Source organism: Dendropsophus ebraccatus, chromosome 1 (genome assembly GCF_027789765.1).
Source record: "Dendropsophus ebraccatus isolate aDenEbr1 chromosome 1, aDenEbr1.pat, whole genome shotgun sequence".
NCBI lineage: Eukaryota > Metazoa > Chordata > Amphibia > Anura > Hylidae > Dendropsophus > Dendropsophus ebraccatus.
The window spans coordinates 12,983,262-13,009,942 of record NC_091454.1 but is presented as its reverse complement, the minus strand read 5'-3'; the positions used below and the strand labels follow the sequence as shown (position 1 = coordinate 13,009,942).

The following is a 26,681-nucleotide window of genomic DNA, read 5'->3' as shown; positions in this document are numbered from 1 at the left end:
ATGTGAGCCAATCACCAAGATCAACACCAATCACTGAGATTGTCACCAATCACTGAGATTGACACCAATCACTGAGATCAGCACCAATCACTGAGTTCAGCACCAAATACCAACATTGGCACAAATGACTGAGAATAACACCAATCACCTATATTGGCACCAATCACTGAGATCAACACCAATCGCTGAGATCAACACCAGTCACTGAGATCAGCACCAATCACTGAGATCAGCACCAATCACTGAGATCAGCACCAATCAATAAGATCGGCACCAGTCACCAAGATTGGCACCAATCACTGAGAACGGCACCAATCACCAAGATCAGTGCCAATCACTGAGATCGGCACCAATTACTTAGATTAACACCAATCACCGAGATCAACACCAGTCACTGAGATCTTCACCAGTCACTGAGATCATCACCAATCACAAAGATCAACACCAATCACTGAGATCGACACTCATTTACAGGTGGGTCTTGGCCCTTCTGATATGTGAGGTAAAGTGGCAGCCATATTGGTTCTCCATATAGGCTGAGAATGTTTGCCTGATGTAGTTTACAATCTAATTCCCTTACGGCAGGTGCACACATCCACCCGACTATTTTATTAGAAGTGGCGCCTACGTGTGTTAGAGTAAATAAATTTTTTACAGCCCCCCCCCCCCCCTCTCTGATCCTGAGCCCCTTGCGTCTTCATTTCAGTGCAGAAACCAGGAGCCAGGTGGTGACAGGGCTCTGTTTTCACGGGCTGCGGTGTGGACGGCTGTTGTTTTGCTTTGTCCGTTTCGCAATCTGTTAGCAGCGGCTGAGACGTCTCCCCCACATCATCCCCTGTCTCCCCCCGGGGACCCCCTTTGTGTGACTAGTTACAGGTGTAGCCGCCTCAGCTGTCAGGGTTTTCTTACAGGCCAGACACCTGCAGCAGAGGCAACCGAGAGGGCAGGAATGTGGCAGAATGGCCTCGTCTGGGTCACAGGTGGGGGGTGGGGCGCCCAGGTGGCCCTTGTCTGCTGCCTCTGGGGTCATTGAGGGATTGTTTCCCCTTTCTATTCTTCTATGTGTGTCTACAGTGGACCGTGTACACGAGTGGCCCCGCCATACGGCGATTCTTCACGGTGTCACGTTACACGGAGCATGAGATGCAGGTGTCAGACATGGGCCCAGACGACCTCCTGACCTCATGGAGTGGATCCTTCTTCAGTTTCGCTCAGCCAAGTATGCCGATCACATGCAGACTCATCATGGGACACCAAATTCTTATCTGAATGTAAGCTATTGTTCTCTATCATCAGCCAGTGATTTTTTACTTTCTTTTGCCTAGATTCATGCAGTTTTTTAGTGAGTATTCTGGTCGTAAAAGGGTTGTGTGATGGGTGTACTATTGGTTCTTAGCTGGAATTCGCAATGTTACAACAATCCATAACAGAAGTCGCCAATAGCCCTGCCGCCCCAGATTCAGCCTACTGTGTAAGGTGTACGGTGGTCTTTTGGCCCCCCCCCCCCCCCCTCCTCGGCAGAAAATAAAGTCAGGCATGTTGGATTTTCACCACCAGCTAGGACTTCTGCAAATCCCCGTAGAAAACCTCTCCTGCTCTCAACAGTTCCTGACATGGACAGAGGTGGCAGCAGAGAGCACTGTGTCAGACTGGAAAGAATACACCACTTCCTGCAGGACTTACAGCAGCTGATAAGTACTGGAAGATTGAAGATTTTTTAAAAAGAAGCAATTTAGAAATCTATATAACTTTCTGACACCAGTTAATTTAAAAGAAAAAAAAAGCTGGAGTACCCCTTTAAGCGCTTAATTCCCTCACATGCAGTGATCTTCATCCTGTTTTACTGGACGGCCTCACAATAAGCCTATAGGCCGTTTAGAGACGCTGAATGGAGATCGCTGTTCTCCGCACCTGTGACATGTCAACCACTCTGGGAAAGTTGGGTGACAACCAATATGGCTGCCCATATACATCCCATAGTAGATGATTCAGCTAATGACTCTATGAGGGAGATTTATCAAACGTGGTGTAAAGTGAAACAGGCCCAGTTGCCCCTAGCAACCAATCAGATTCCACCTTTCATTCCTCACAGACTCTTTGGAAAATGAAAGGTGGAATCTGATTGGTTGCTAGGGGCAACTGGGCCTGTTTCACTTTACACCATGTTAGATAAATCTCCCCCTATATGGCTGCTAGATAAGCTCCTATATGGCTTGTCACCCAGCTTTCCCAAAGCCCTGAACGCTCTTTGTACAACATAAAGATGTCCGTTCAGCTGTTATAACAAACGCCGCAGTCATCCCTCGCACGGGTAGAACGTCCCCTCCTGTCAGCGCTGCCCATCTGGGCATGACGTCTTCCGGTGCCCATTTCCAGGCTACCTGAGCCTGAGGACACTAAGCTATACAAACACAGGGGACGGAAGCCATCCATCACCGGCCTGAAGGCATCCTTGTGTTCAGTCTGGGCCCAGGGGTCACTGGGATTTATTTTAGGAAGCTGCAGAGCGCAGGTCAGGAGGGGAGACGCTCAGGATTGTGCACTGTGTGTTTGTCTTAGGCCTCTGTTTGGACTGGGCCCCCTCCTCGCCATCAGTCTGGACAGGAGGAGCCGGTATTACCTGATAAGTGGCCCTGGTGACGGCCGCTACACACTGAGGGCTCGGGCAAGAATATGGCTACATGACCCTGTTTTCCTAAAAGGGGTTATCCGGCGCTACAAAAACATGGACACTTTCCCCCCCTCTCGTCTCCAGGTCAGGTGTGGTTTGCAATTAAAGGGGTACTCCAGCGGGGGGGGGGGGGCACTTTTGCGCTGGGACCGGGGACGAGGTGGCCGAGGGAAAAGACGTCCACTCACCTCCCCGGTTCCAGCGGCAGGTCCCGCATCGCGGCGCTCCGGTGCCCGGCCGCTTCCGGGTGTCTGACGCGGGCCCGAGAAGTGACGTCTCAGGTCCGCTCAGCCACTCAGTGAAGGAGGCGGGATCTGAGTGGAGTTGAAACGGATCCCGCCTCCTTCACTGAGTGGCTGAGTCACACACCTGGAAGCGGCCGGGAATCGGGCACCGGAGCGCCGCGATGCTGGAACCAGGAAGGTGAGTGGACGTCTTTTCCCTCGGCCACCTCGTCCCCCGTCCCAGCACAAAAGTGCCCCCACGCTGGAGTACCCCTTTAAGCTCCATTTACTTCAATGGAACTGAGTTCCAAACCCCACCCAATCTGAAGATAAGAGAGTGGAAAAAGTGGCCATGTTTTTGTAGCGCTGGATAACCCCTTAAAGAACTTCTTAGAACCTTGTTTTCCTCCTGGAAATGTTTAAAGGCTACCTATAGGTGTCACTAGAGAGACAGCTTCCTTCATCTGGAGGAGAGTTATTTGCGTAACTTTTCCCAGAAGGCACTGACTGTAGGACTCATACGCTGGATCTCCTCAATGAGAATCAGTACCCACCCTGGGCCCTTGTTTTTAAGGTACAGGTAAAACATAGGGAGTTCTTTTCTTAGAATTCTGTTCCTCTGTAATACCTCCTGGGAATGTAAGAGTTCAGCCAAAGCTGGTGTAACCTCTCCATTTTTTAAAAATTTAATAGGATGTAACCGTACATGTCGATACTGGATAAGGGGAATGGTAGCATACAGCTGCTAGATTAGTTATACATTTCCAGGAGGAATAATGGAGGAATGACAATTCACTATTGCATTGCCAAGGGGTCTTCTCAAAGAAAATGGCTACTATGAAGCGTTGAAAATTCTAGTCTGGAAGGTGGTGGTCTTCTCAAAGAGTGTTTAGTCATACTTTTCCAGGAGGAGCAGTAGAGGGATAGAACAACACAGAGTCCCAAAAAAGATACAAATGTGCATACCTTATAAAAGCAAAGACTATCTAGACCATCTTTTCTTAGAATTCTATGGTGTCGTTCCTCTGTAATTCCTCCTGGAAATGTATAAATTAGTTCATAATTGGGTGTCCCCATCCTCCTTGTCGTTGGGGTATGTTGTTACTGTTTGACACCATCAGCACTGATGGCACGGATTAAAGTGCGTAGGGACATACCACATTGACAATGGGAATGATAACACTCAGTCATTAATTTCCAAGAGGAACTGTAGAGGAAACTTTCCAGGAGGAATAGCAGGAGGAGACACCACAATGGAGAGTTTTAAAAATAATTTCCTCATAAAAACTTGCATCCCTATGAAAGCAAAGGAGCATATTCTCTTCGTGCCTTTCCTCTATAACTCCTCCTGGAAATATAGTTTCTAGTGGTACTGATACTGTCCTACCAGTACTGGCAGTGTCAGGCTGCGCTGGGACACCCCCTATTGACAAAATAAGTAATTACACCCTAGTCCTACATTTCCCAGAGGAGTACCAGAGGAACGGCATTGTGTCGTACAAATGTGCATCCCTTATAAAAGCAAAGACTATCTAGACCATCTTTTCTTAGAATTCTATAGTGTCGTCCCTCTGTAATTCCTCCTGAAAATATATTAATTAGTTCAAAATTGGGTGTCCCCATTCGCCTTGTTACTGTCTGACACCATCAGCATTGACGCCACGGATTAAAGTGCATGGACACGTGTCCCATTGGGAATGATAACACTTAATCGTTAATTTCCAGCGGGAATAGTAGAGGAAACTTTCCAAGAAGAATAAAAAACTTTCATCCATATAACAGGGACATCTTTTCTTAGAGCCCTATTGTAAGGGTGGGTTCACACTACGGAATTCTCGCAGATAAACTCTGCGGGATTCCGTCGGTTGTCCGCGCGCCTTTCCGCCTGCTTCATAGACACCATTCTATGGGCCAGCATATTCCGCTATCCGTCGAAAGAAGTGATATTCCGCTATCGGCGGATAGCGGAATACGCCGGCTCATAGAATGGTGTCTATGGAGCCGGCGGAAAGGCGCGCGGACAGCCGACGGAATTCCGCGGAGTTTATCCGCAAACATTCCGTAGTGTGAACCCACCCTAACTCCTCCTGGAAATATAGTTTATTCTCCTTTTCAGTGGCTTTATCCTTATACATGGATACTGTCCAATCAGGGTGGGTATTGGCAGACTGTGTAAGGACACCCCCTATTGACAAGGGGAATGATTACACCCCCTTGACAATCTAGTCATTCATTTCCCGGAGGAATAACAGAGGAACAGAATGAGTTCTAAAAAAAAAAAAAAAAAAAAAGTATGTTCCAGATCTAGACAAGTATTTTCTTAGACAGACGTGTTTGTAGAAGAAATTTTCTGGTTTAGTAATTCTATAGGGGTCTTGTTCAGGACCCTCACTGAGCAGACAGTTACTATATATAGTCTCCCCAGAGGGGAGAAGTAGCGGAGTAAGAACCTATAGAGGTCTATGGATACCGTATTACACCTCTGTACAGCAGGGAGGTATAATATGCAGTATAGAGGAAAGCACAAGGAATTTCACCAAGCATCCGTCTCCAATGTAATACTCCACCTACAGGACAAACCGAAGAACTACATGCATGTTAAACTCGGGATCCTTTGTTCTCTTATGACAATGGTCCGGGACTGAATACTATAGATGACAGATACATAAAAGACTCAGATATCATCCCCCTGCATAAGGATGTACGGGAAGAGACGGTTACGGAACAAGCGTAGATATAAAATACATTTTTATCGAACGGTATGTGAATATTTCATGGATTTTTATCATAGCAAAGGCGATATGGTGGCCGGGAGACATGACAGTGAATAAAACATTACATATCAAACACAGACAGATAAGGAGGATGCAACGATATAAAATATTCAAAACAATATGAAAAAAATAGATAAATAAATAATTTTTTTTTTTACCTGGCGTTATCACTGCTCTACAGCAGTATTGTGGCTCTCCAGCTGTTGTAGAAGTACAACCCCCATCATGCCCGGCCTTAGTCACATGCTCTGGACGCCAGTCTACAGATAAGACATAGGTCGGTGTACGCCATTTTGATGTTGTAGAGCCTGTGCCACTCCTTCACCTAGCTGGTTGTTCTGCCATGTCTGGATTTTAAATAATATATTTATCAGAATTTCCATTAGCAGTTCCTTGTGTTGTTGGGTCATCATTGGTCAACAGCAGTGTTACCTGACCTTTGGATCGGCAGCTGCTACAAAATTACAACTCCCATCATGCTCTGACAGGAGTTGTAGTTTTGCAACAGGTGGACATAAGGTCTACAGTGTGAACTGAACATTAAAGACATACATGCACATTATTACCTATAAGAATGATTCATATCTCCATCATCCTGTGTATAGGTCGCTTTTACAGACCTGTTTCTATGGTAACAGACTACAACCATACCCTGTGTAGTCTGATCCTGCAATTCTATCTGTCCTCTATTTCTTGGGTATTAAAACTGATTAAAGTCGACAAAGTGATCTGCCCAGAAACCTGAGGCCACCAGCTACATTTACTTACATTATTAGGTATCAGTCATGGAAGGACCTATCCACCAGAGGAGGAAACACTCTTCACTGTGGTTTATACAATTTAGACAGAGGTAAACTATTCAAGCAGCTATGGACACTTTTGCAGTGAAATTTTCTTACTGTTAATTTGCTTCCTAAATGAAAAATTAGGCAACTTTCTACAAATTTCCTATCATTTTGCTGTTGTAGAGTCTGTGTCACTCCTACACCTAGCTGGATGTTCTGCTGCTTCTGATAAAAAAATCTTTTTTTTTTTTTGTTTTTTTGTCCATATTGGCTCTCTATGCATTCTGCCTCCCTATAACATACCATCACGGTCATGTGGTTTCGAGAGGGAATCTGACTCCAAGGACCCGCAATAATTCTAAGAGGGCCACACATAGTCACTTGCAATTTTTTTTTCCTATGAATGGCAGCACTGATTTCCTTTTTATTGTTTCCTTTACGCGATTATGGCAACAACCTCTTGTCTGACCTCACACATCCATAGTTCCCAGGGTTCAAATTATAGCAGGCAACAGTCTGACTTCCATAGGAGTGTAGTGGGCATGCTCTTCTGGTGTAGAAAGAGGAGGAGCGATCCTGAGACGGAGTAGCAATCAGAATGGATCAACATCACAATAAGAATTCTATACAGTTGCATAAATGTTTGCTGTCATCACCTCCCGCAATGACTACTCCACATATTCACAGCTTTTACAGTAAAGGAGCTTTCTCGACTTTTTTCTGTGACAGTGATATATCTGATTGGTGGAGACCCCCACCAATCCTGACCATGATGGTCTTTTGCCCCCTTTATGAATGGGCATGCTCAACCACCACTAAATTTACTCTCTATAGGATTTTTGAACATTGTGAAATGAGTGGTGGTTGAGCATGCCCACAATTGCTCTATTCACGTAGGGGACACCCAACCTCTGTTCTCATGATAGGTGGGGGTCCCAGCAGTTGTTCTTCATTTGATCTGCTTAAAAAAAAAAAAAATACAATACTTTCCCCTTAATGTAACAAACTATAAATAATAGACGTGTTTTATTTTTATGTTTTTTTTCTGCATATATTTTAAGCAAACAATAAAAATGACGTATAAAAAGCATAAAAAGATAGTTTACAAATCTACACGTGGTAGAGCCTCCTCTATGGCTGGACAGACAGATGTCAGTACTGAGGTATAATACACAGCGGGCAGTTAACAGTTAGCTTATAAGGACAGCAGGAGTCACTGCATTAACTCTTTCTGGACTAAGGAGCTTATGACACATCAGGTACTGAACCACCCGACCAATACATAGCAATAAATGTGGGTCTCATTCCTTGTTTTAAGTGGATCTGCAGTGCCATCTGTTTTATCCCAGCTCTTCTGCACCCAGAACTACACAATTATAAGGAGAGCAGGAGTCATAGCATTAACCCTTTCTGGACTAAAGGCCTTTTAATACATCCGATACTGGATAAGCCCCCAATATATAGTCAAATACTTCTGGATGCAGAAGAGCTGGGATAAAACAGATGGCACTGCAGATCCACTTAAAACAAGGAATGTGACCCCCATTTATGACTATATATTGGGGGCTTATCCAGTATCAGATGTATTAAAAGGTCTTTAGTCCAGATAATGGATAAGCCCCCAATATATAGTCATAAATGGGGGTCTCATTCCTTGTTTTAAGTGGATCTGCAGTGTCATCTGTTTTATCCCAGCTCTTCTACATCCAGAATTAAACGATTATAAGGGGAGCAGGAGTCACCGCATAAACTCTTTCTGGAGTAAAGGCCTTATAACACATCGGATACTGGACACCCACCACCACCAGATCACCAAATATAAGGGTCCCAGTCCTAGTTTTAAGTGGATCTCTGGTGTTATCTGTTTTATCCCAGCTCTGCTACATCCATACGTTACAACGGTGTTATATTGCTTATGAGTCCTGTAGCAGCCTTCAGCCCTATTTAGTCTAGGTTCACATCGCGTTTTGGACATCCGCCACCGGTATACAAAGATATTCCGATATATACTACAGCATTGTCATAGACTATAATACATTAGACAGAGTCTGCTCGCGTCTAATTCCATTCAGTTTTATATTTGTTAGACAGACTTGAAGTCTACCATGCGTTTTTGTCCTGTAACAACGACGAAACAGGCCAAATGTGGTCAAATAGACAGCAATTGATTCATTAAATTCTATGGCTGTGCCGCTGTGTACTGGATACCTGTTTGACAGCATCCAAAGAAGATCCAAAATGCGCCTTCAACTTAGATTTGCGCCAACTCCAGCTCTCCTTATTAACAATCATATGAAAAACAAAAAATTTAAACAAAACAAAAACACAAGTCCCTTGTATAACGGAAGACAGCGACCGTCTATATTCCCTTTAGTAACCAACTATATACACTATATAGACGTCATCACCGTATTAATGCGCCTTCGCAAGAGCCGGTCACAGACAGAGGAAATGGGTCATCCAATATGGCCGACATTTGAGGGACTCCTTCTGATTCCAAGGCAAAATTGACAGCCGAAAGGACGACCGCGGTTTATCCACACGTTTACAGCCAATTTTGCAATTTCCACAAAGTGCTTGAGTAAATCAAAACCTCTCAACTCTTCTGTACAGTGAACAGGTTAAAAAAAAAAAAAAAAAAGGCAAGAAAAAATGCCCAAAAGTTGTTCATTGTAGATTGTAAAGCTATGATTTGTGACTTGCAGTAAAAAGAGTGAAGAAGTTGGGGTATAGCAAAAAAAAAAAAAAAAAAAATTAAAAAAGGCAAAATTTATGATCAACTTATGGTGATCGTTCCACCTCCACCACCGCATACCATTTAGGTCACTTTACAGTATAGAAGCCAGAGTCTGGTAGACGTCAGATTTACGCCATCGTACCGTGAGGAAATATTTAAAAGCGTCAGCAAGAACTCGTTCCAGAGTGAAAATTGTCAGTAAAAACGTGAAATATTTCAAGTTTCGAATTTCAATTTTGTATCATTCAGCAAAAAAAGAAAAAAAAAAAATTGTCTCTTAAAATTAAAGTGTCCCTGTACATGTCCATAGAGACGTATGAAAAGCTTTCATCGGTTGGCATTTGGGTGCTGAGCGATCAGCGGTCAAATCCCAACCAATTAAAAATTTTCACATGTCAAATGAGTGTTAAATTTAAAAATTTCAGTTTTTTTCCCTCAATCAGGCACAGAATTTAGAATTTTAAGGTCCCATCAGATGAGACGCGATTTGTGTGTATTGTGCTATGTGTAGTGTACGATTCTAATACCCCTCCCCCCAAGAAAATACCATCTAAAAATAACAATAATATAAGCGTAATAACGGAAATCAATGATCCCTTTCAGCAAGGCTTAAAAATCTAAAAAAAAAAAAAAAAAAATCTAAAAAAAAAAAAAAAATATTGGATGGAATTGGCTTGTTTTTCAAAAAACTAGAAATCTCTTCCCGAAGCGGCAGAAGTCATCCACCACGTGCGATTCCTTCTTTCCGTGCTCTTTGACTTCGCCTCTTCTATAAGGACTCCGATCGTCTTTTATCGGTATGAACCTCAGTCATTGAAAGTAATTGTCACCCCGCCAGCCGCCTGTTCCTTAGTGACGGCCTGGTCTCACGGACGATGAGCGGAATGATGAAGAGGATGGTCAGGAAGGTCTGCAATAGAGGATACAAGAGGATAAAGATGGGTCATGGGGGCTGACACTGCAGACCCCGATAGAGGTTGTACTCTCATACACCAGTGTATACAATTTTTTTATTTTTTTTATTTCTTTAATAATGTATTTTTATGGCCCCTCCAATGTTGCCACCAATGGCTGTGTCAGGAACTGCAGGGTTGTACATGCCCCAATTCTTGCAGTTACATATCACTAGCAATGCCCAGCCTCCCCTGATGTCTATACAATACATGTTAGCATTAGAACTAGGGATGGTCCGAACCTGCCGAGGTTCGAGATCGTATGAACCCTAACGCTCGGCAGCAGATTCCCGCTGCCTGCCCGCTCCGTGGAGCGGGCGGATACAGCGGGAGGAACGCCTGGAAAACTGGGATACAGCCTATGGCCAGTTTTCCAGGCTGTCCTCCCACTGGATCCGCCCGCTCCACGGAGGATTAAGACAGTGGGAATCATTACCGAGGGAAGCTGTCTGTGTCAGTAGATCTGCAGGTACATCAGTGAAGCAGAGCGAGCGGGGACAACGGTCAATCACTGTAGCGCTAGTAACACAGACAGCTTCCTCATATGCAATGTCTATTCTAATGGTAACATGTATTATATAGACATCAGGGGAGGATGCAGCACTAGTGACACAGACAGCTTCCCCCAGTGTAATGTCTATTCTAACACTAACATGTATTATATGCACTGTGTAAATAGGTATTAGGATACTACAGTCCCTTTTCGAAGAACAGATTTATTGGAATTATAATTTTATTATTGGATTGTTACAATTTTATTGGACTTTCCTCACAATACTTGGGACATTGCCAATAAGGTTCTTGTGTTGTTTTAATGTTTTATTTGTTTTTCTTCTTACGGGGACGAGACACCTGTGTGCAGTCCGTTCCTGCTGTTGTATTTCTATGTCTTTTTCTGAAAATCTTAATAAAAAATTATTTTAATCTAAAAAAAACATGTATTATATAGATATCAGGAGAGGCTGCAGAACTAGTGACACAGACAGCTTCCTATAGTGTAATATCTATTCTAATGGTAACATGTATTATATAGACAACAGGGGAGGCTGCAGAACTAGTGACACAGACAGCTTCCTATAGTGTAATGTCTATTCTAATGGTAACATGTATTATATAGACATCAGGGAAGGCCGCAGCACTAGTGACACAGACAGCTTCCACAAGTGTAATGTATTATTATAGACATCAGGGGAGGCTCTGCAGCGATAATTAACTGTGCTGGGACCAGGGCTTGTGTAGTCCTGCAGCTCCTAAACCACTGGTGACACAGAGGGGCTACAACTGTGAATATCTGTGTGTGTGTGTGTGTATGTATATATATATATATATATAAAGACACACATGGCACAGAGATTGAAGACACGCACTTAGCTTGCAGGAAATGCTCTAATAAATCCTCTACTTACCATAAGGATGAAGAAATAGAAGACCCACATCCAGCCTAGCGCCCCCTGTATGACAGACACCAGCACCTGCAAGTGATATAACCAGAAGCTTTCACTGACTGAGATATATACAGTAATACAGCTATAGTGCCGCCATATGCACTCATAAGGGGTGTTCATAGTGGGGTCTGCAGTCTGATGTCATAGGGGTCTTACTGCAGTATGGGGCAAAGCAGTTAGGTCATGAGGCATTAAGGGGTTAACACTCCTAGATCCCTCCAGACATGAACGTACCTGGCCTAGAGCGGCTCCAACGCTGCCTGTTCCGTCCACAATGCCGGTGACTGTAGCTAGAGCCTCGCTGCTGCCTCTTACCATCTCCTGACGCCCCAGATCCGCAGAGATCGCCGAGCTGATCATGTTGGAGGGTCCCCCGATGAAGAACCCTATGGAGAAACACGCAGATAGTCTGGATATACTGTTGTATATACTGTCTATAGCCATGGCCTACGACAACTCTCAGAAGCTTTATCTCTTGGAGTATTAGGTGCATTGAATTAAATGGACAAAGTGAAATGCTGAAGTTTGCCCAGTGGTGGCGCTGTAGGGGAATTAACAAGGTAACACACATCTGATTGCTTATTGTTAAAAGGGGTTGGTCACCAAAAAATGTTTTCTTTCAAATCAACTGGTGCCAAAGAATTGATATTTACTTCTATTAAAAAATCTGGAGTCTTCCAGTACTTATCAGCTGCTGTATGTCCTGAAGGAAGTGGTGTATTATTTCCAGTCTGACACAGTGCTCTCTGCCGCCACCACTGTCCATGTCAGGAACTGTCCAGAGCAGCAGCAAATCCCCATAGAAAACTTCTCTTGCTTTCCAGGCTGGAACAAATACATCACCTCCTGCAGGACATACAGCAGCTAATAAGTACTGGAAGCCTGACATTTTTTAATAGAAGTAAATTACAAATCTCTGGCACCTGTTGATTTAAAAGATCCTTTCTAACAAGCAGATACTGTCCAATGAAGAGCCAAATAAAAAAATAAAATAAAATTGAAATAATAATAATAATAATCATAATACTAATACTAATAATACTAATACTAATAATAATAATAATAACTAAATAAATAAAAAAAAAAAAAAAAGTGCCACCCTTGTCCTAAGGTGGTGTGTGGTATTACAAATCCGCTCCATTAATTTAAATGGAAATGAGCTGCACTACCACACACCAACTGAGGACGAGGGTGGCGCTGTTTCTGGAAGAAAGCTGCTATGTAGAGGCCGTACCTGTGATCGTCATGAGGACCGCGTTGATCGCCTTATCGTTCGGAGAACCTGGGAAAAGAAAAAGCGTAAAGCTACATAAACTTCTCTAGGAAGCAACAAACAATGTACAAAACCAATAAACAATCTGCAGGAAAAAAAGCGCTGTGTGAACTTGGACAGAGCTAGGCCACTAATGGGTTAAACCAGTGACAGGTGCGTCACACATCTCAAATCTCTCCCCCAAATCAGATCACAATGATTCCTAATCACAACCGCAACCACGGCCATAGACGTTATCTACTTCCCCTTTCTCTGTAAGACATCCACAGCTATAGGAGGTTTACACCGATCAGCTGATCACTTCTCTCCCTGCAGGAAACAGTCTCCATAGATCTCTCTGTACAGTCAGTCTCCTGCAGCAAGTAGAGAAGCTCTCAGCTGGGCGCTTCTCTCTGCTCGGCAAACAGACCCCCTCCCCCTCCCGCTAATCAGAGCTTTTTGCCATGACTGACATTATGACAGGTTCTCTAATGTCATGTGATTCCTCTTTAATATCTGTCCTTTTTATGTGGTGATTTTAAGGTTTTATTTTTTATGATTTTATTTCGTTTATTTAATTTAATTTTATTTATTAAGACTTTTTTTTCCATTTTCTCCAAGGTCTATCTACCTATCTACAACTCTGCAGCGCACACACGTATACACAAACAGATACAAACACACAGCTCTGCTACACACACATATATATATGATTTGTGTTTGCATGCATGCATGTAGCAGAGCTGTGTGTACGCCGATGCTGAAGAGGTTTGTATGTGATATATATATCAGCGTACACAGCTCTGCTACACACACATATATATGATCTGTGTTTGCATGCATGCATGTAGCAGAGCTGTGTGTACGCCGATGCTGAAGAGGTTTGTATGTGATATATATATCAGCGTACACAGCTCTGCTACACACACATATATATGATCTGTGTTTGCATGCATGCATGTAGCAGAGCTGTGTGTACGCCGATGCTGAAGAGGTTTGTATGTGATATATATATCAGCGTACACAGCTCTGCTACACACACATATATATGATCTGTGTTTGCATGCATGCATGTAGCAGAGCTGTGTGTACGCCGATGCTGAAGAGGTTTGTATGTGATATATATATCAGCGTACACAGCTCTGCTACACACACATATATATGATCTGTGTTTGCATGCATGCATGTAGCAGAGCTGTGTGTACGCCGATGCTGAAGAGGTTTGTATGTGACATATATATCAGCGTACACAGCTCTGCTACACACACATATACATACATACATACAATCTGTATTTGTGTGCAGGTATGTAGCAGAGCTGTGTGTACACTGATGTTGGAGAGGTTTATATGTGATATATATCAGCGTACACACAGCTCTGCTACATGCTTGCACACAAATACAGATCTGCTACATCCAACACACACACCTCTGCTATATACAAAAACCCACATTTATGAAGAAGGTCATGTGACTGATCACTTGACATCATAAAAGGTCCTGCGGGACTTTCATTTTTCCCTCTAAGTTTGAACACAGGACCTTTATTCTTTTATTTGCTGCGGGAAGCTGGATGATATGTGCCCGTCGCATCCAGCTTCCTCTCCTGCATCAAACGTGAGACAAGACACTGGATAACTCACGGCTGTAACCGAACAGCGAGCCCACGGCAAGCAGCAGACTGATAGCCAGGACGGGGGACCTCTGCTTCATCAGGTCAGAGATAAGTCCCTGGATAGTGCCACCTACAGGAGGATATAAGGAGAAAAACTGAGGATTTAGTCCCTTATTAATTTTTTAACCAAACCTAACGCCCGAGGGATGGTGATTAGTGCCGTACAAATCCGATAATCCGGCATCTTTGTGCCCATTGTAGCTGTATTTGTTCACTTTGAAACAGCGCCACCTTAGTCCAGTGGCTGTGTCTGGTATAGCATGCTCAAGCAAAGTGAAATACTATACACAGCCAATAGCAAAGTGGAATCCTGTGAGGTGGCCAGATGTTCATGGCCACATGTATATAGCGACTCACCTATGATTCCCCCTATGTCGTACCAGATGGACAGCTGGTCGGCCTCCGCCTCTTTCCAGTGGAAGTTAATGCTGAGGTAGAAGGGGAGCCAGAAAAAGAAGGAATAGTTCACCAACTTCAGACAGGCGTAGGCCAGAGAATACTGAGAATACAAGAGAACAATACATTATATATGTATACTAGTATAGGCTGTAATACCACAGAGCAGCCTAACTACTGCCATCTACTGGTCACTGAGGGAACAAGGAGAACAACAGGAATCATAGGATCAGTAATGTATATATATACCAACAGAATAGTGAGTGCAGCTCTGGAGTATAATACAGGATGTAACTCAGGATTAGTAATGTATGTACACAGTGACCCCACCAGCAGAATAGTGAGTGCAGCTCTGGAGTATAATACAGGATGTAACTCAGGATCAGTAATGTAATGTATGTACAGTGACCCCACCAGCAGAATAGTGAGTGCAGCTCTGGAGTATAATACAGGATGTAACTCTAGATCAGTAATGTAATGTATATACACAGTGACCCCACCAGCAGAATAGTGAGTGCAGCTCTGGAGTATAATACAGAATGTAACTCAGGATCAGTAATGTATGTATGTACACAGTGATCCCACCAGCAGAATAGTGAGTGCAGCTCTGGGGTATAATACAGGATGTAACTCAGGATCAGTAATGTAATGTATATACACAGTGACCCCACCAGCAGAATAGTGAGTGCAGCTCTGGAGTATAATACAGGATGCAACTCAGGAACAGTAATGTAATGTATGTACACAGTGACCCCACCAGCAGAATAGTGAGTGCAGCTCTGGGGTATAATACAGGATGTAACTCAGGATCAGTAATGTAATGTATGTACACAGTGACCCCACCAGCAGAATAGTACTGGAAGACTACTGCGAACGACGTCTTATTCAATGCGAACGATTTGCTAAATGATCAACGATTTCTCGTTCGGTTATTAATCGTTAACTGCTATACAAACAAACGATTATCGTTTAGATTCAAATGATTTAACGATAATCGTCCCGTGGAATAGGGCCCTAATACAGGATGTAACTCAGGATCAGTACAGGATCAGTAATGTAATGTATGTACACAGTGACCTCACCAGCAGAATAGTGAGTGCAGCTCTGGAGTATAATACAGGATGTAACTCAGGATCAGTAATGTAATGTATGTACACAGTGACCCCACCCGCAGAATAGTGAGTGCAGCTCTGGTGTATAATACAGGATCAGTAATGTAATGTATGTACACAGTGACCCCACCCGCAGAATAGTGAGTGCAGCTCTGGAGTATAATACAGGATGTAACTCAGGATCAGTACAGGATCAGTAATGTAATGTATGTACACAGTGACCCCACCAGCAGAATAGTGAGTGCAGCTCTGGAGTATATTACATATAACCAGGCTCACACTCACCAGTAATACTCCGGGTAAGCAGCAGGCCTGTACGAAGCCGATAGCTTTGGTCTCACTCGGGGCGTCCGGCTCCTGTATGGAGTAACTCGCCTCGCTGTCGCCCTCTGTGTCCTCACTAATCAGGGGTCGGTTCGCCTCCTCCTCCTGCTCTTCGCTCTCATTCTCCTCCTCCCCAGCATCGGGCAGACCTGTGGATACATAGCCATGATATAGAGCCCGCCGCGCAGCCATACATATTCCTATTATGAGGGCGACTTTACCCACTTACCCAGCTCTTTCGGCGTGGTCACCAGACCAAAGAAGATGACCAGCCCTCCAGCGAACTGTACTGAAGCCGTCACCAGGAAGGCGTACTGCCGGGAAAGATACAACAGTCATGTGATATGGATGAGAGGCCCCCCCTACAGGCAGCAGGGTGCAACTACACTCACTATAAGTGGGATGGGGAACCTGCGGCCCTCCAGTTGCTGCAAAACTACAATTACCATCATGCCTGGACAGCCAAAGGCTGTCCAGGCATGATGGGAATTGTAGTTTTGCAACGGTTGGAGGGCCGCAGGTTCCCCATCCCTACATAATAGTGGTGTCCTATATGCGTAACCTATATAGGTATACAGTGACGTACCTCATACCCATACTGAAGCACAGAGGACGCAAGGAAGGCCCCCAAAATATTCCCCACAGAAGCACAGGCGCTCCACAGTCCGAACACCACCCCTCGCCTGTACGGGAAGAAGACATAGAAGTCATTGTAGAGATTTATCAAACATGGTGTAAAGTGAAACAGGCCCCGTTGCCCCTAGCAACCAATCAGATTCCACCTCTTATTCCTCACAGACTCTTTGGAAAATGAAAGGTGGAATCTGATTGGTTGCTAGGGGCAACTGAGCCAGTTTCACATTACACCATGTTAGATAAATCTCCCCCATTGTGTTTATTTAAAGGGGTATTCCACCCATTCCCTTTCTGCTAAAATGAAGCGGATGAGATGTTCTGGAGCACTATGCTACCTTCTAAAGGTTATACAGGTCAATTCTGGTGCTGGATTGACCCTCCCCCCCCCCCCCCCACCAGCAAGTAACAAGATATCATGCCTGTAAAAGCCCTTTAAGTAGTAATAACATTGTCCGATTTTTCCATAAAGTCTAAAGGAGTACTCCAGCGAAAATCTTTTTCTTTCAAATCAACTGGTGTCAGAACGTTATACAGAATTTTAATTTACTTCTATTTAAAAATATATTTTCTTCCCAGCTGCTGTATGCCCTGCAGGAAGTGGTGTATTCTTGTGCTCTCTGCTGCCACCTCTGTCCATGTCAGGAACTGTCCAGAGCAGGAGAGGTTTGCTCCTGCTCTAGACAGTTCCTGACATGGACAGAGGTGGCAGCAGAGAGCACTGTGTCAGACTGGAAAGAATACATGACTTCATGCAGGACATACAGTAGCTGATAAGTACTGGAAGACTAAAGATTTTTAAATAGAAGTAAATTACATATCTATATAACTTTCTGATACCGGTTGATATAAAAGAAGAAAAAAAAATCTATGGAGTTTCCCTTTAAGACAAATCTACTGATGTGAATGGATGATGTGTAATGCTGTGTTTCTCCTGTGGTGGCGCTGCAGGAAAGCTGACCATATACTGCAGGTTTACCCACAGATTACAGCTGATCTCTGCAGATCGGGACATGATGTGATCAGTTTTGGGGATGGGAACCTTGGCTCTCCAGCTGCTGCAAAACTACAATTCCCATCATGCCTGGACAGCCAAAGCTAAAGCTTTGGCTGCCCAGGCATGATGGGAGTTGTAGTTTGGCAACAGCTGGAGAGCCAAGGTTCCCTACCCCTAGTCTACAGCCTTAAAGTAGGGTTATAGAAAACATGCTGAAGCGTACCCTGATTTCCCGAACCAGTTCCCCATGATGGCCACCACACAAGGCCATCCCGTGGACTGCAGGAGCCCATTGACTATCCACAGCAGACAGTAGAAGATCTTGTTGTAGAAGTGCAGCCATTCAGTGACCGTGCCGAAGACAAACATCTGAGGAAGACAAAGGAGGAGAAACCCGATGTGACAACTGCCCAGCATACAACCCCCTAATGTAATACTTATATACGGGTATCCGGCTAATAAATTCTGTTTCATAGCTTTAAATGGTTGCAGTTCCCAGCACAGCCAATGGTGGCAGCAGAGAGACCGTGTCACCTCTTTCTGATGCAGGTCAGTGTAAAAAAAAAAAAATCTTTAAAAAGGGATTGTTCACCAACAGAAAATTGCTTTCAAAGCAACTGCAAAAAAAAAAATTGTAATTTACTTCTTTAAAAAAAAATCTCCAGTCATCTAGCACTTATCAGCCGCTGTATGTCTTGCGGGAAGTGGTGTATTATCACCAGTCTGACACAGTGCTCTCTGCTGCCACCTCTGTCCATGTCAGGAACTGTCCAGAGCAGTAGCAAATCCCCATAGAAAACCTCTCCTGATCTGGACAGTTCCTGACACCAGTTCCTGGTGGCAGCAGAGAGCACTGTGTCAGTATGGGAAGAATACATCACTTCCTGCAGGACATCCAGCAGCTGATAAGTACTAGAAGACTGGAGATTTTTTTTAATAGAAATTACAAATCTTTGGCACCAGTTGATTTAAAAGAAAAAAAAAATGGTGAACTTTCCCTTTAATAATAATAATACAAACCAGTAATAAAGAAGTAAATCAGTGATCTGCAGTCAGTCTTTTAGATAAAATGAGGTGACGGACATTTCACAACACATTGAGAAACCTCCTTGTAACAAGGAAGATCCTTCTCTTTTCTTGGCACCGCCCATCGGATCTCTTGCATCATCGGCCATTGCTACCTGCTCTGTTTTTTTTTTCTTAGTTCCATTTGTTCAAAGGTATTAAAATAAACAACAAAACACCAATTCCTCATTGGAAACAGCGCCATTCCTGTGCAGTGGCTGTATCGGGTATTGCAGTCCAGCTCCATTCACTAGTAATTAAAGCTGCAGTACCAGACACTGCCAGTGGACACAAGTGGAGCTGTTTCTGTGTCAGTGACCATGTAGTGAAGGTAAATAAGATGTTTCCAGATTACATGGCTCATTACAAGTAGAGATAAGAACTGGAGACAGTGACTATAGGTCGTCCCCTATATAGATAAGAGTGTACAATAAACATACCGTAACCGCAGAGGAGCACATGCCAAATGTCAGGACGTAGCGCATGTTCAGCCGGTCACCGACTATCCCGCTGATGAAGAGACCCTGTGTACAAACAATGTTACACGTACAGACATATCCTGCAATAACTATACACGGTCCCTTCTACAAGGTTACAGACAGTACACTGATGTAAATGGGGGCTGTGCAATACCTTACACCACCTGTAGGGGCGCTGCAGCCAAACTGCACACTAGCTACCAGTTTTTTTTTTCCTGGGGTTTCTGTGATTGACTTAAAGGGATAGTTCACCAAAAATTTCTTTCTTTCAAATCCAGTTTATACCACAGATTTGTAATTTATTTCTATTAAAAAAAATCTTCAGTACTTATCAGCTGCTGTATGTCCCACAGGAAGTGATGTATTCTTTCCAGTGACACAGTGCTCTCTGCTGCCACCTCCCCGTCCATGTCAGGAACTATAGAGAGCAGCAGCAAATCCCCATAGAAAACCTCTCCTGCTCTATAGACTGGAAATGATACCACTTCCTGTAGTACATACAGCAGCTGATAAGTACTGGAAGACTGGAGATTATTTAATAGAAGTAAATCACAAATCTGTGGCATAAACTGGGGCCAGTTGATTTGAAATAAAAAATTTTTTGGTGAACTATCCCTTTAAGTCGATCACAGAAACCCCAGCAAACTGCTGTGATCTGTAGGGAAAAAAAACCTGGTAGCGAGAGTGCAGTTTGGCTGCAGCACCTCCACAGGAAATGTAGAGTATTGCACAGCCCCCATTCACCTCAGTGTACTGTCGCTTTAAATACCTCTGATATGTAGCTGAGAACAAGTCAGAGAAGTCCTAAGCTCGGAGATGGCCCTCCTCCATCACACCCATATTTCCTAATAAGGAATTATAGGCATAAATGATATTTAAAGGGAACCTTACACATTGAAAACAGAGTCCAATCTGCCAGCACCATCTTACAGAGAAGGAGCAGCTGAAAAGATTGATATATTATTTTCATAATTTTGTGGGACAAGTTCCAAGATAGCGCTTCAATCACTAAGTGGGATCGCCCACTTGACTACATAAGCAGAGGTTTACATGACTAAATAACAAGTTGTTATGGAATTTTTCCCACAAAACTATACATCAATCTGCTCGTCTGCTCCTGCTCTATAAGATGGTGCTCACAGAATGGACTGAATTTTTTAATGTGACAATCCCTTTAATAAAATCTTTATATCTAATCTGATCTGGTGATCATAGGGCTCTGCAGGTGCTGAGCAACTACAATTGAAGTGTGAAGTCTACCTGATCTGTAGGATGTTAGAATATAGAATGTATAACCTATAAATAATATGACTCACCACTGCATATGCAAAGAGGAAGATGGTGTCCAGTAACCCCAGGAAGATGGTGGCGCTCTTGTGGTTGGGAAACAGGTGATTGTCATTCCAGGTCTGAAAGGGTAAAAAAAAAAAGTTATGTAACAGGAAACCATTATAAATATATTGGGGGAAATTTATCAACCATGGTGTAAAGTGAAGCTGGCTCAGTTGCCCCTAGCAACCAATCAGATTCCACCTTTCATTCCTCACAGACTCTTTGGAAAATGAAATTGGTTGCTAGGGGCAACTGAGCCAGTTTCACTTTACACCATGTTTGATAAATCTCCCCCATCATATCCAATTGTAGGTTAGCTGGGTGACATCCAAGATGGCCACTTAAAGGGTATGTCATCTAGTAAAGTTGGCAGTCACCCGGTGATAAATTCTTCACAGTCTGACACCCCTCCGGTCTAGTGGAACATCCCACCCATCTGCCGCTGCAGCTACACAGGATTTTATAAGATGTAGCGGGTAGTTGGGTGGAATGTTCCACTGGACCAGGGGGGGGGGGCACACTTTTAGGACTTATCTGAACTATCACACTCACCGTATTGGGGTCCACAATATACACGGAGGTGTTTAGGTCAGACGGGGTCCATTGGTTAGTGATGCTGACCTTCACGTTACTGAACGCCTTCCTGGACGCGTGGAGCAGAGAGTAGCTGGGGAGGGAAGAACGAGACAATGAACGTCACATGACCTTACCGTACGCCCCACTCTTTACCCAGCGCCATACCATAACCGTACAGCAGGTGGCGCCTCCTATAACCTATCAGATCCCTGACTTTCCTATCATTGACATTGGAACTTCACGCCAAATTAAATATCGCCGACGCTGGATACGGCCGACACCGCGTAACCTGCTCCTGGATGCCGCGAGATAGAAACCGGAAATTCAGGTCGAGTAAGGCTGGGAGGGGAGCCAAGCGAGGCCGAGAGAGTGTGTCCTAGTGTTACGTTACAGGAGGGAAGCTTCACTGCAAGACCTGCAAAATCCTGGAGGAGTCCGATAATCCAGAACGTCCGATAATCCAGAACGTCCGATAATCCAGAACGCCCGACAATCTGGGAGCTACTGGTTACAGACAGGAGGAAGGCTTCCTGCCCGCTGCGGATCACTGCAAGACAGTCCGATCCTGGAGGAGTCCGATAATCCAGAACTTCTGATAATCCAGAATGCCCGACAATCTGGAAGCTACCAGTTACAGACAGGAGGAAGGCTTCCTGCCCGCTGGGGATCACTGCAAGACAGTCCGATCCTGAAAGAGTCCGATAATCCAGAACGTCCGATAATCTGGGAGTTACTGGTTTCAGATATGAATAATTCCTTTAAATGGGATAGATGCCGGATTATCAGATATTCTGTAAAAACTGGTGCCAGAAAGTGCCAAGGATTTGTAATTTACTTCTATTAAAAAAAATCTCCAGTCTTCCAGTACTTATCAGCTGCTGTATGTCCTGCAGGAAGTGGTGTATTCTTTCCAGGCTGACACAGTGCTCTCTGCTGCCATCTCTGTCCATGTCAGGAACTGTCAAATCCAGGTAGAAAACCTCTCCTGCTCTGGACAGTTCCTGACACGGACAGAGGTGGCAGCAGAGAGCACTGTGTCAGACTGGAAAGAATACACCACTTCCTGCAGGACATACAGCAGCTGATAAGTACTAGAAGACTAGAGATTTTTGAATAAAAGTAAATTACAAATACGTGTAACTTTCTGGTACCCTTTGATCTGAAAGATTTTTTTTTTTTTCTTGGCTCAAGTTCCCCTTTAAGTATCTTTTTATGGGTATGGCGTATCCATGACCTCCAAATCACCAAATAACGGTGCGGTTTTGGCTCTAGAACGCCGCCATACTGCGCTAGTGTGAATGCAGCCGTACACTGGCCGACCTATGCTGAAAAGAAGAATGGCCACGCCCAGTTGTCAATCTATTCATACACTTCCAGGAGGAGTAAGAGAGGAGCGGCACATCGCAGAAGGTGACAGGTAAGGTGACCTACCTGAAGAACGTCAGCAGGAAGACGACAAGGTGGTGATGTGTGTACCGGGCAAAGAACCCGCGCCGGGCGGCCGTTCTGCGGGGTGACACCGGGAAGTCCATGTCAGCGGATCGTCAGGGGGTCAGGCCTCAGATGAGAGTCTTCATCAGGGTCAGATTGTTTTTCCTGGAAGAAAGATAAAGAACGTTCAGTGAGGGTGACTTAAAGGGATTATTTGGGGGGTGGCCATCTTGTATAAGAATAGAACAGAGGGATGGGAGGGTCACTAAGAGGAGATTCTGCCAGAAGGGGCTGCTCCACAACCTGTGGCTCTCCAGCTGTTATAAAAACTACAACTCCCAGCATGCCCCGGCACCCTTCAGCTGTGTACAGCCATAAACCAGACAACACTGCCATTCATACTGTGATATCACGTGACCCCGTGACGTCATGCCTCCCTGGACCCCTTTAAAACTTCCCATCAATCCCTACTGAATCAATATGCAGGAATATAATAGGAGACGGACAGTGTCTTACCTCGGAGCAGCCACCAGGGGGCCCGAATCTCCCACCTCCCGGACAGTCCTCCGGCCGCACACACGGACGCTCCTTCCCCCCGGGATTCCGCTCATCTAGCAGACCCGGCAGCTGCGGACGTCAACACTAGAGCGAGCCCCGGGGTCACGTGATACTCCTCCCCTGCGCGGGGGCCGCTGGGAGCTGTAGTCTCTAGCTATTGGGATGGGCGGGGTTTGGAGCTCGGAATGCGGTGTGCGGCTGGGACCAAACTAGTAAGAAAAGCAAATGTCTAGACTCGGAGCTTGATATTACATTTATTCCAGTTTAAAATATATTCATGATATATTTATTCCTGTACATCACTGGAAACCACAGTGTATAGTGTTTCACCATCCTGTAAGGGGAAGCAGCTCTATAGGCTTCCTGTTTATGAAATGTACAAGGCAATTCTGGGAAACAGAAACTATTTAAAGGGGATGTTCACAGTTCGGCTATGTTCAAACACAGTTTTATTGCTCAGTAATTTGCAACCAAAACCAGGAGTGGATTAAAAATACAGAAAGGCTATGTTCACACGCTGCTGAAATTGAGTGGATGGCCGCCATTTAAAGGAGAAGTCCGGGCAATTTTAATATCTGGCTGGGGGGAATTTGATCAGGAGTAGGTACTTACCTGTCCCCGTTCCCGCGGTGAGTGATGGAACCGGCCTCGGAACCCCCGCCAGAAGGCATTTTCCGCTGAGTTGCGATGACGTGCCTGGCCCGGTTGATGAACTGGCTGCTTAGCCAATCAGCTAGGGCGGTCTTGGCATTTCTGGGGCCCCAAGCGAAGTTATGTCTGGGCCTCCCCCCCCCCCCCCCCTCGACACGCGTTCCAAAACAATAGACCGCTGTGTGTTGCCCCCAGTAGTATATACCCCTTGTGCGCTACCGCCAGTAATATATACTCCTTGTGTGCTGCCCCCAATAGTATATACCCCTTGTGTCCTGCCCCCAGTAGTATATACCCCTTGTTTGCTTCCCACAGTAGTATATAGACCCCTGTGTGTTCCCCCAGTTATATATAGCCCCCCTTGTGCTCCCCCAGAAGTATATAGACCTCCTGTGTGCTGCCCCAGTTGTATATAGACCCCCTGTGTGCTGCCCCCAGTTGTATATACCCCCTGTGTGCTCCCCCACTATTATATAGGCCCCCTGTGTGCTCCCTCAGGGGTTTTTAGCCCCCTGTGTGCTCCCCCACTTGGATATAGACCTCCTGTGTGCTCCCCCACTTGGATATAGACCCCTGTGTGCTCCTCCAGTAGTATATAAACCCCCTGTATGGTTCCCCCAGTAGTATATAGACCCCCTGTGTGCCCCACCAGTATTATATAGACCCCTTGTGTGCTGCCCCAGTTGTATACAGACCCCTGTGTGCTCGCCCAGTTATATATAGACCACCTGTGTGCCTCATAAGTAGTATATAGACCCCCTGTATGTTCCACCAGTAGTATATAGACCCCCTGTGTGCCCCGCCAGTAGTATATAGACCCCTGTGTGCTCCCCCAGTAGTATATAGCCCCCTGTGTGCTCTCCCACTTGGATATAGACCTCCTGTGTGCTCTCCAAGTTGTATATAGACCCCATTCTGCTGCCCCAAGTAGTATATAGACCCCATGTGTGCTTCCCCCAGTAGCATATAGACCCCTCTGTGAAGCCCCAGTAGTCTATAGCCCCGCTGTGTGCTCCCCCCATATATATAGACCCCCTATGTGCACTCCCCCAGTTAAACAAACCCCTGTGTGCTCCCCCTCCCATATAGTATATAACTCAATAAAACAAACACTTATACTCACCTGGGTCCGAGCGTCTCACAAGAGGCCGCACTCCCCTTATCCTGGCGCCGATGCTCCAGTGATGTCACTGGAGCGCTGGCACCACAAGGACAAAGCTGCCACTTGTGACCGCAGGGAAAACCCTTCCTGCAGCCACAAGAGTGACTGACAGGAACCGAGCCAATGTCTCCTGCCCTGTCAGTGCTGCTGCATGTAACTATGAGCGCTCATTACGAGTGCTCATAGTTACAGTTTAGATGGCAGCAGCGAGCGGGCAGCGACCCTGTCCAGTGGTCTTGAGCATAAGAGCGGGGCGTGGGGGCCCCCCTGGATGTTGGGGGCCCCAAGCAATCGCTTGGGTTGCTTGGTGCCAAAGACCGCCACTGCCAATCAGTGACTTGAGCAGTGTCCCGCCCCAGTCACTGACTGTCTGAGTGGCCAGTCCATTAGCCAAGCCATGACGTGTCAGCGTCAGAAATCACGGAGCCTGGCAGCGGTCCTGAGGCCGGTCCCGTCACTCAACACGGGAACGGGGACAGGTAAGTAGCTAATCTTGATCAAATTCACCCTGCCGGCTGCCGGATTTTAAAATTGGCCGGACTTCTGCTTCAATGGCAATTTTAAGACAATGGCCGTCATTAAATGACGGTCATTCACCAAATTTCAGCAGTGTGTGAACCTTTCTGTGTTTGCAATCTAGTCCTGGTTTTGGTTGCAAAATACTGAGCAGAAATACTGCGTGTGAACATAGCCTTAAACTGTATGTCGTTGTTTATTTTCCGAATAAGTCCAAAAATCTGTCCTAGACCACCAGGGATACTAACATTAACCCCAACTGCTTTAGATCACCAGGGACACTAACCCCTTATGGCTCTAGACCACCAGGGATACTAACATTAACCCCTTACTGCCCTAGACCACCAGGGATACTAACATTAACCCCTACTGCTCTAGATCACCAGGGATACTAACATTAACCCCTTACTGCCCTAGATCACCAGGGATACTAACATTAACCCCTACTGCTCTAGATCACCAGGGACACTAACCCCTTACGGCTCTAGACCACCAGGGATACTAACATTAACCCCTTCTGCTCTAGATCACCAGGGATACTAACATTAACCCCTTCTGCTCTAGATCACCAGGGATACTAACATTAACCCCTTCTGTTCTAGATCACCAGGGATACTAACAGTAACCCCTTCTGCTCTAGATCACCAGGGATACTAACACTAACCCCTTCCCTAGACCACCAGGGATACTAACTTTTTTTTTTTTTTTTTTTTTACAGATTAGAGAAATTCAAACACGCTCAGATTTCCCCGAACATACGTGACTGAGGACGTTGTACGCAGAGCAGTGCTGTTTCTGGAAGAAAGCAGCTTTGTTTTTCTAATCTTACATAACTTCTGTAAAGGTCCTACATTATCATTACTCTCTGATCAGAGACAGATATGAAAATTAAAAAAAAAAGTTTATTTTTTAAATAATATTTTGTACATCATT

At 44.9% G+C, this 26,681-nt stretch overlaps 1 protein-coding gene across 1 annotated transcript; it reads right to left on the bottom strand.

Annotated features, from left to right (window-relative positions):
* Window positions 1-8,053: 8,053 nt before the first annotated feature.
* On the bottom strand, window positions 8,054-23,515 carry SLC37A3 (solute carrier family 37 member 3). The gene is made up of 15 exons (XM_069952337.1): window positions 23,378-23,515; window positions 22,862-23,026; window positions 21,407-21,521; window positions 20,839-20,931; window positions 19,484-19,567; window positions 18,202-18,347; window positions 16,935-17,031; window positions 16,578-16,662; window positions 16,310-16,497; window positions 14,874-15,015; window positions 14,485-14,586; window positions 12,824-12,871; window positions 11,824-11,975; window positions 11,551-11,616; window positions 8,054-10,101 (listed from the first exon to the last, which is right to left on the bottom strand). The coding sequence occupies exons 2-15, from the start codon at window positions 22,960-22,962 to the stop codon at window positions 10,018-10,020; spliced, it is 1,503 nt and encodes a 500-aa protein (XP_069808438.1). The 5' UTR covers window positions 22,963-23,026; window positions 23,378-23,515; the 3' UTR covers window positions 8,054-10,017.
* Between the last annotated feature and the right edge of the window lie 3,166 nt (window positions 23,516-26,681).

What these genes read in the sequence shown, in the direction of transcription:
- SLC37A3 (XM_069952337.1), bottom strand. Translation starts at nt 22,962, where the DNA reads ATGGACTTCCCGGTGTCACCCCGCAGAACGGCCGCCCGGCGCGGGTTC. An exon ending in TTGGAGCCGCTCTAGGCCAG is followed by an intron (nt 11,617 to 11,823) that starts GTACGTTCATGT and finishes TATCACTTGCAG; the next exon opens with GTGCTGGTGTCTGTCATACA. An exon ending in TCTATTTCTTCATCCTTATG is followed by an intron (nt 10,102 to 11,550) that starts GTAAGTAGAGGA and finishes CCTCTATTGCAG; the next exon opens with ACCTTCCTGACCATCCTCTT.